This window comes from Phodopus roborovskii, unplaced genomic scaffold, assembly GCF_943737965.1.
Source record: "Phodopus roborovskii unplaced genomic scaffold, PHOROB, whole genome shotgun sequence".
NCBI classification, from domain to species: domain Eukaryota; kingdom Metazoa; phylum Chordata; class Mammalia; order Rodentia; family Cricetidae; genus Phodopus; species Phodopus roborovskii.
Window position 1 is genome coordinate 5,323,688 of NW_026126636.1, and position 9,844 is coordinate 5,333,531.

Here is a 9,844-nt window from a genome sequence, read left to right on the forward strand (position 1 = left end):
TGGTCAGGAACTTCACTCATCTCTTAGCCAATGGCCATCTAGAAACTGAAGACTTCAATGTATCAGCTCTCAAAAGAATTCAGGTGTTTGAGGTATCTAACCAGTTACATTCAATGTGGATCCTCCTCTAGTTAAGACTTCAGGTGAAAGCCCAGCCTTAGCTGAAACCTCGAAGACCCAACTAAGGCTTGCCTGGACTTTTGATCTATAGGAATCTTTAGATAATAAATGTATAGTATTTAAACTACTGTTTTTCTAGTAATTTGTTACATAACAATAAATATAATGTGTAAGTACTATTATCATCATTTTGTCAGTGAGCAAAACAAGGCATTGATATTTAGTGTCCTGTCTCACAGGGGAGAAGAGAGTAGTTAAATGGAGATGGCAACAGATAAGACTAAAGGCTTTCCTACATTCATCAAATTATTCTTTCATAGGAATCTGCTGAGGATAGGTAACACCTAAGTGAGAATGGAGGGGTTTTAAAGCAACACAGTCTTTCTTATGCTTACTATAAGCATGAAATAAATGACTCTCAAAACTGGATTTCCTGACATTTTGCAAATGTAACACAGAACTGAGGTTTTGCTTAGGTTCCACTGTGGATCTTCTGATGCTGGGTGAGGTGTGAGTGTTGTCTGAAGGCCTTCTTACACTCCTTACATTTGTAGGGCTTCTCGCCAGTGTGGATCCTCTGGTGTTGAGAAAGAAATGAATAAAGTCTAAAGGCCTTCCCACAGTCCTTGCATTCATAAGGCTTCTCCCCGGTGTGGATGCTCTGGTGCTGAGTGAGCTGTGAGAGCAGTCGGAAAGGTTTCCTACACTCCTTGCATTCGTAAGGCTTCTCACCTGTGTGGATGCTCTGATGTTGAGTGAGTTGAGAGTAAAGTCTGAAGGCCTTCCCACATTCTTCGCACTCAAAGGGTCTTTCACCAACATGAATGCTCTGATGGGAAATCAGCTGGGAGTAACTACTGAAGGTCTTCCAACAGTCTACACATTCATAGGGTTTCTCACGGGTGTGGATTCTCTGATGGCGAACAAGCTGTTGCCTCAACCGGAAGGCCTTCCCACATTCCTCACATTCATAGGGTTTCTCCCCAGTGTGGATACTCTGATGGACGGTCAGCTGTTGGCATATCCTGAAAGACTTGCCACAGTCTTTACATGCATAGGGCTTCTCACCGAAGTGGATTTTCTGGTGTACTCGAAGGTCTGGGCCACACACGAAGGCTTTCCCACACTCCTTACATTCATACAGCTTCTCAGAAGTGTGAAGTCGCTGGTGTCGGGTAAGGTGTGTACACTGTCTGAAGGTCTTCCCACAGTCCTTGCACTCGTAGGGTTTCTCCCCAGTGTGGATCCTCTGGTGCCGAGCCAGCTGCTGATGTACCCGAAAGGCCTTCCCACACTCCTTGCATTCATACGGCTTTTCACCAGTGTGGAGTCGCTGATGCTGGGTGAGTTCCTGGAGCACTGTGAAGGCTTTCCCACATTCCTTACACGCATAGGGCTTCTCCCCAGTGTGAAGTTTGTAGTGTCGGATAAGGTGTGCCCGCTGTCTGAAGGGTTGCCCACATTCTTTGCATTTGTAAGGTTTCTCACCAGTATGGATTCTCAAGTGTTGACTAAGTGTTGAGCGGCGGATAAAGGTCTTCCTACACTCTTTACATTCATAGAACTTTTCTCCATTCTGAACTTTCTGATACTCAGTAAGGAAACTGTGCTTTTTGTATGGGCCTTTTTCAGAGGTAATTTTCAAGTGCCCAAAATAACCTTTCTGTGGTTCCTTTTGTCGCTCAACCTTGCTTTTGTAGTCCCAATCATCTCTAAGACCAGAAACCTGAGGGCTGTGACTTTTAATTTTCTCCATCAACTCCCACTGTAATGAATACACTTCATAGAGATCCTTGTCTGACAATGAAGTATTGGTCTTGAATCTGGGCTCCAAATCTGAAAAAACAAAAAAACAAAACAAAACAAAACAAAACAAAACAAGAAACATGCTCCATTCCCATTCCAGAAGGAAGAAAACTATAGACAAATAAAAGGACCTAAAGTCATGTCTTCCTATAAACAGGTATTTCTGAAAAAATACTATCCATGTGCACCCCCCAAACCCCCATCCTATACAAAAATTCAAGGAAAAACAGTAGGCATTAACACACAATTGTGTACAATCATATCACTAACAACACTAACAACACTATAGTTGTTATGTCAAGGGGTAAAGGTACTCAGTGTGGCAAAAGCCACTTTATGAATATTAAAATGCATAAAGATTACGTATGAGTCCTGTTTCGGGACAGCACATGTGAAAATAAGGCCAAGTAGGCTCACATCCATCCAAAATTCCAGCATTCAGGAAGCTAATGCAGGAAGACGCTGCATGTTCAAGTCCAGCCTGGGTTACACAAAGTCTCAGGACAGCTTAAGCTACAAAGTAAGATCATCTCTAAAACTAAAAAATGAAACAACAACAAAACCCAACCCACCCCCCCCAAAAGAAACCAAACAAAAAAACCAAAAAAAACCTCAACTGGAAAGTTTAATGTGTGCTTATATTCCCAACTTCCAGAGAGGCTAAGGGGGAAGAATTACTTGACCCTGGGAGTTAGAAGCCAGCCTGAGCAACAAAGGATCCCACTTCAAAAAGAAAAGAAAAGAAAAAGGTAAAGACCAAACTGGATGTGGCAGTTCTTAACCACTCAGTCCTACTCTCAGATGTTGGAAGCAAGAGTTCAAGGTCATCCTTGTCTCAGGAAGGGAGGAAGGGAGATGAGGTGACAACTCAGTCAGTAAGGCGCTTGTTCTGGAACATGCAGACCTGAGCTTACATCCCCAGCACCCAAGTAAAAAGCCAGGGGTGGCAGTGTGCACAGGCAGGCAGAGACAGAGGGACCCTGGGGATTTGCTAGCCTGACAGTCTGGCAAAGCGAGCTCCAGGTACGAGGCCGTGTCTCAAAGACTGAAGCGAAGAAAGCAATTAGGAAGGCACGCCACATAGGCCTCTGCCCTCACATGCACACACACTCACACTCGTGTGAGCGCATACCCAGGCACATGCACATCCTCACACAGGAACATTCTCTCCCCAACACACACTCATGTACACAGAAGCCTGAACACAGGCAGGCCACCATTAAGGGGGACGGAAGCAGCCTGTCTTAGTGAGGGGCCATGTCTCCATCCTCCCGAGTGTTAAGATTTCAGGCGTGTACCACCAGGCCCTGCTCACTAATAGGTCTGTCTGTTTGTTTAGACCAGGGATGGATGTTGAGTTTTGTCATGTGGTATTTTACATTACATACTAACCATATAGCCTCTCCTTTTTGTTTAATATGGGGACATGAAACTAACAGTGTCTCAATATTAGAAACTGAGCTTCAATAATTAAGCAGGAATGAAGTCCACTTGATTATCATTTTTAAATATTTTGTGAGTTTGACTTCCTAGTATAGTGTTAAGAAATTTATACATGTATACATAAGTAATAAGGGTTGGTTTACAATTTTTTTTCAGTAAATGTCAAGTACAACATGACAGTTATGTAGGCCTTATAAATTAGGCTGAGGTATACCTTTATTTTCTGGAGAAATTCATACAATAATGCTATTTCTCCCATAAATTTTTAATAGAATTTCCCACCAGTCAAAATACCTGAGCATTTTCTTCACAAAAGATTTTTCATAATAATTCCATACTTTAATAGACTTGAGATTTTTTTTTTTTTTTGTAATATTGCATTTTTCAATTTCTACCTCACACACGCTGTCAAATTTCCTGGTGCAAAGTTACTCATGATGTCTTTTCACAGCCTCAGAAGAGAGGGAAAACCCTTCTTTCATTCAGGGTAGTAACTTATGTTCTTTTTCTCAAGTAGTCCAACTAAGTGTTCACTAACTTCACTCACATTCTAAATGACATTTATTTCCATTTTGCCTTTACAAATCACCCTTCCTGTTTTATTTTTCTGAGTTGTTCCTGTATTTACTCTAGTTTTTTCCTTTCTGCTGAGAACAGTTTCCTTTGAAGTAGGAAGGAATTATGGAGATTGAGAACCAAAGTAATCAAGTTCAACAGAAAGCAATTTGGCAGCAGGGTGGTGGTGCACACCTTTAGTCTCAGCACCCAGGATGCAGAGGCAGGCGGATCTCTGAGTTTGAGGCCAGCCTGGTCTACTGACTGAGTCACAGGACAACCAGGGCTTTTATTCAGGTCTCAAGTTTCCCTTGAGGCCAAGGCTTTGAAAGAGAGATCCCCAACAATCCGTCTCTCAGCAAGGATCCCCCATTACTGAGCCGAGCAACTAGCTGGAGCAACGGTCCCCGGGACCAGCTCACCCTCACTTACCAGGACAATATCTTCTTCTCCCATCTTTCACAACTATCTCAGGCTCCTTCCTGTCTTCATCCAGGAAGGTAATCATATCTCTCTTAGAAATGGAAGGTCCTGCTTAATAGGAAAATGCCACACTGAATTATAAACCTGAAAACCTCTACTGCCAGATTTCATTAAATGTTTAATTAGTTGTAAGTCAGATGGTGATGCTCTGAGACAGGCCTGGAGCTCACTACACAGCCCAGCCCAGCGCTAAAGTGGCTATCTTCCTGTCTTCCCCTCGAGTACAGGAACACCACCATGCCTGTCTCCAAAATGGTACTTCATAAACCAAAGCATTAAATCCATAGGACAGAGCTCCAGAATAACCATTTCAGGGAGCCCTAGAGACTGCAAGGAATAAATGCCAGATGATTAAGGACTTCATGCAATTTATCCAGGTTCTACAGAGAGGCTGCATTGCACAACTACAGCTTTGGGCAGGCTGCTTCACATCCTCCCTGTTTCTGAGGCCACCTCGGTAAATTGTGTGTATGTGTGTATATACTGGGATTAAACCCAGGGCTCCACACACCCTAGCTCTATCACTGAGCTACCGCCCCAGCCCAGATTTAACTTGCAAATGTAGAGCAGGTAGAACTTTAAGTCTATGTCCCACATCCCACATGCTTTGCTCTTGAAACTAGAGGGGAGAGGGGAGTGTCGTCTACATCAGTTCTGGGCTCAAATGCAGTATGCAATCTGCTGTCTTAGAAAATACTTCTACCATATCCAATTTAGATACCAGGGGAACCCAGACACGAAGAAAGCCAGAGGTCACAGTCTGAGAAAATGAAAGGGCCAGCCCAGGCAAGAATGATTAGACGTTACATGGGAGGGCCTAACCTACCAAAGGCACCAGGGGGGCTGGTCCTCTGGGGCAGACGCACTCACCCATCGAGATGAAGTGGTTATAGTTCTCCCACATCACGTCCCTGTACAGGCTCTTCTGAGCGGAGTCCAGAAAGTCCCATTCTTCCTGCGAGAAATCTACGGCCACATCCCTGAATGTCACTGAACCCTGAGAAACACAAACTCGGGGTAGTGCATGAGAGAATTCCTCTTTTAGGAGAGTGGAGAGAGGAGGAGGACTGTACTGCAGAGTGGGGGGGCACACTGCACTCAAACAGCAGGGGGCTGAACAGTACAAGAGGGACAGAGACCCTGAAAATCGGGGTCTCAGAAGCACAGGGCGACACGCTCCTATATCCCGCTGCAGGTGCACATACAATTAACGTTTAAAACAATTTTCTGGTTGTTGTTTTCCGAGACAGGGTTTCTCTGTGTAGTCCTGGCTGTCCTGAAACTCACTCTGTAGACCAGGCCGACTCACAGAGGTCACCTGCCTTTACCTCCCGAGTGCTAGGATTAAAGACATGTGCCCCTACCACACAGCTAAAATAAGTAAATGTTTATTCCATTTGCATTGAGAGAGAAAGGGGGGGGGCACATTCTGGAAATGAATACAACAAAACCCACAAATGAACCCAACTGTATAGTGTACTATGTGATCCCGTTATAAATTCTACAGAAATAATGACATTAAGCCTCAATGATCACAAAAACACAGTGTCAAAATTTTCTTCACAAAAAAAAAAAAAAAATCATTCTGAATACACCACAAAATATCTGAGACAGACTGATTCACCTTCATTACAAAGTCAGAGTCTATTTTAAATTTGTTCCCATCAACTATTTAAGTTTTAAGTTTTCGGTAAACACTTGTCCTTGTCTTGACCACATTAGATATATCTAGTATCTCTTCTTAACAATTAGATATTTGAGGCAGTGATGGAGGTGCCTTTAATCCCAGCACTTGGAAAATTCCCATGATTTCAAGGCCAATCTGGTCCTAAGCCAGCCAGTCATGGCTACATAATAAAACCCTGACCAAAAAAAAAAAAAAAAAAAAAAAACAAAATTATTGACCTTGGCCCAATCCCAAAAGCTCACCTAGCTCTTGCTTAGAGTATCTAAACTTACAGACCAGTCACCCTCCTTGTCCTGCCTAGCAGATCTAACTGAATGTCTTTTCTGTCCCTAGGTACAGGACACTTAAGTCATGAAAATACCATGAAGATAGCACCTTGGACCAGTGGCTTCCTCCCCTGTATGTCTATGTATGTATTTATTTTATGTGCATGGATCAGAGGACAACTTATGAGAATCAGTTCTCTCTCTCCACCTAACAAAGATGACGAGAGATTACATTATTCATTTAATTTTGATTTTTGAGACAGGGTCTCACTATGTAGCGCTGCATGGCATGGAACTCACTATTTAAACCAAGCTAGCCTCCGACTCACAGAGACTCTCCTGCCTCCGTCTCCTGAGTGTTAGGATTAAAGGTGTGCCCCTCCATACCCAGCCTTACATGGAAAGCTATCTCTTATGACATACACCCTCAGTTACATCCTTACCTAACCCATCCAATTGGAAAGCCTTAGAGAGCGTAAGGTCGTGGAAGTCAGGGGTCGATGTCTGCTTCCTTTCCATACATTCATATCAATGATGCATGTACTTTAAAATAGCCACAGATGGTTCTGACAGGCTAGCAATCCTATTATAAGATAACCAGACTCTCCCTAGATAATAAAATAAAATGTATTGAACTACCTAACTCCACTTAAAGCTCAAAATTAAAAATCAGAGCTGGGCAGAGTTGGTGTATTTGTCCAAAGTGGATACAGGAAAATTTCAAGTTCAAGGCCAGCTTGGGCAACACAGTAAGACCCTGTCAAAGAGAACAGAGAAGAAAAGAGAGGGAGGGAGAGGGGAGAAAAAAGACAGAAAAAAAGGGGGGAGGGAGGAAGAGAAAGGTCAGGTCAAACACAGGTAACATTAATCTGTAGTATTTGAAGCAAGAGCAGTGTCTTCATCTGGGCCACCTGGATGGGAGCTGACTGAAGGGGCCAGCGAAAGTGCTAGCACATTCCTTTCTCAATTATGAAAACGTATTCAGCTATACTGCAAGCGCCCATAAAGATGGCTGTGCGCTCCATCTTGGCACAAGGACAGAGGGTTCAAAGCTGTCCTCAGCAAGTCATGAGACCTAAAGGTCAAAGCTGTGGCTGCAGTAGGATGTCTGTCTGTCTTAGTCTAAATAACAACAGAACTGGTCTGAAGCGTAGCTACTCCTGACTCTCCAGGCTAGGGAAGGAGAAGTTGTATCTGAGTTGTGGTTACTGAACCCTTAGAATAAGTGAGGAAGAAAAGTCGGTTTGTTCCATGTACATGATCCCATGTTTTCCTTTTTGGTTAAGGTGAAAAATAAGAGGTGGAAAATAAACTCGTGGCATTTCAGTATTGACTGATCTGCCCTCCTGATTTTATTCTGTCTCTCTGTCTTTTCTTTATCGTCTATAGCTAGCCTTTCCCTCATCCACTCCCCCACTCAGGTAGGAACTTGGATCTGCTCAGCTGGTTCCAATTGCAACCCCACAAAGACAGCTTCCGACACTATACATTTATGATTTGCAAACGAACATCACTAGACAGTTTGTTAAGTACCATTTTGGGGACTAGAGAGATGGCTCAGTCAGTAAAGGACCTGCCACAAAAGCATGATGACCTGGGTTTGGATTCCCAGCAGTCATGTAAAAAGACAGGTATGTGCCTGTAACTGCATGCCTATAAGCTCATCATTGTAGACAGAAAGATTTCTAGGGCTTGCTGGCCAGCTGGTCTGGCTGAATGGTGAACCCCATGTGCAGGGATACTCTGTCTCAAAAATAAGATAGAAATCAAATTGAGGAAGACATCCAGTGTCAGCCTCTGGCCTCTACACTACACAGATCTACACAGTTTTAAAAATGGTAATTAAACAGACTTTGATGATCCTCCATGGAAGGCCTAACCTTCCCTGGGGAACATAAGGGGTTTGGGGGAATCAGTGGGGGGGGGGGGCATAGGAGGATGGGAGGGAGAGGGAACTGGGATTGATATGTAAAATAAGATTGTTTCTAATTTAAATAAAAAGAAAAGAGAAACTGAAGACCCCAGTGATCCATGTTCCAATAAAATATCTTTAGTTAAAATAAAGATAAATAAAATGCCATACTGTATATTGGGGATACACATATTTTCTATATAAAACAAAATTTAAAAATAAATCAAGCTGGATGATAGTGACACATGCCTTTAATTCCAGCCTTCAAGGGGCAGAGGCAGGTGGATCACTGGCCAGCCTGCCCTAAAAAGGGAGTCAGGACAGCCAGGGCTACACAAAGAAACCCTGTCTCAAAAAACAAACCAAAACAAAACAAAAATCACTATACTAAGAGAAAAAATTTCCCCTGTAAGTACTAAAACTCAGAATTAACAAGATGGCTCCAGAAGGTAAAGTTGATTTTGATCCCTGGAACCTACATGAAATTCAAAAGGAAAAAAATCAATGTCCTCTGACCTCCACATGTGCACTGTGGCGCACCCCCCACACACACACAAAGATAACACATTGAAAAATATTTGAATTATTACCCAAGGTTGCTCCACGGGAAAACGCTAGAGAAATGTTGTCTGGGTTTTTCTCAGGCATTTTACCTGGGCTCTCTGTGGCTCTGGAAGGAACCCTGTGCAGGTCAGGGAGACTCAGCCTTGGAGGAAGTGTGTAGAGCTCTGGGCTGTGTCTCCAACCCTCTCTGCAATGAGAGCTGGGGTAGGTGTCACATAGAGCACACCAGATCCGAAGGTTCTGGAAAAGGAGTGACCATGTACACGACCATCTAGAAACTGAGTGTTTAGAGAAAACAGATGCCGAGTGTGCTGTATGCACTGCAGTCCCAGCACTTGGGAGGCAGACATCAGAGTCGTACATCTAGGGGGACGGAGGAAAACATTAACATACCTGGGCCAGGGCCATGGTATTCGAACTGCAGGGGCCAGTGGGCTCTTCGGTATTTCTCTGTGGAAAACTGTGGGGTTCAGGGAAGCGAAGCTGGAATAAAAAGAATCCATGAATCCAGATGTGCCTAAAAGTCCCCAGATTGATTTATGTTAGTTCCTCCCATGACTGTTGATTCCAAATCACTCCTTTTCACTACAGTTACACCCATCCCAAACCCACCCCAAAGCAGAGATTTCTAAAGACAGCTCTGAGGAACCCCAGCACAAGATGGGCACGGTGTGGGAGTTCAGACACTTTTAAAGGGTTCTGACTTAGGCCTAACACTTCATCATAAACACACACACATAAAAAGAGCACTTGCTCTTGCAGAGAACCCAGGTTCACATCTGTAACTCCAGCCCCAGGTGGTCTGACACGTTCTTCCCACTTCCTTAGGCACCAGCCATGCATGCGGTACAAGCAAAACACTCCCACACAAAAAAATTAACTTTAAAGAAAAAATTAAACCACCATGCCCAGCTGGCAGGCAATTTTTGATTATCAACAATCTACAACCAGGAGCACATGGACAGATAAATGTGGCAAACTATTCATGCTTCTTGGATGTAGGTGATG

At 43.5% G+C, this 9,844-nt stretch overlaps 1 protein-coding gene across 1 annotated transcript; it reads right to left on the reverse strand.

Moving 5' to 3' along the window:
* Window positions 1-221: 221 nt before the first annotated feature.
* Window positions 222-9,367, reverse strand: LOC127238726 (zinc finger protein 14). Its single transcript, XM_051207424.1, has 3 exons — window positions 9,230-9,367; window positions 5,278-5,404; window positions 222-1,956 (listed from the first exon to the last, which is right to left on the reverse strand). The coding sequence occupies exons 1-3, from the start codon at window positions 9,242-9,244 to the stop codon at window positions 593-595; spliced, it is 1,506 nt and encodes a 501-aa protein (XP_051063381.1). The 5' UTR covers window positions 9,245-9,367; the 3' UTR covers window positions 222-592.
* Between the last annotated feature and the right edge of the window lie 477 nt (window positions 9,368-9,844).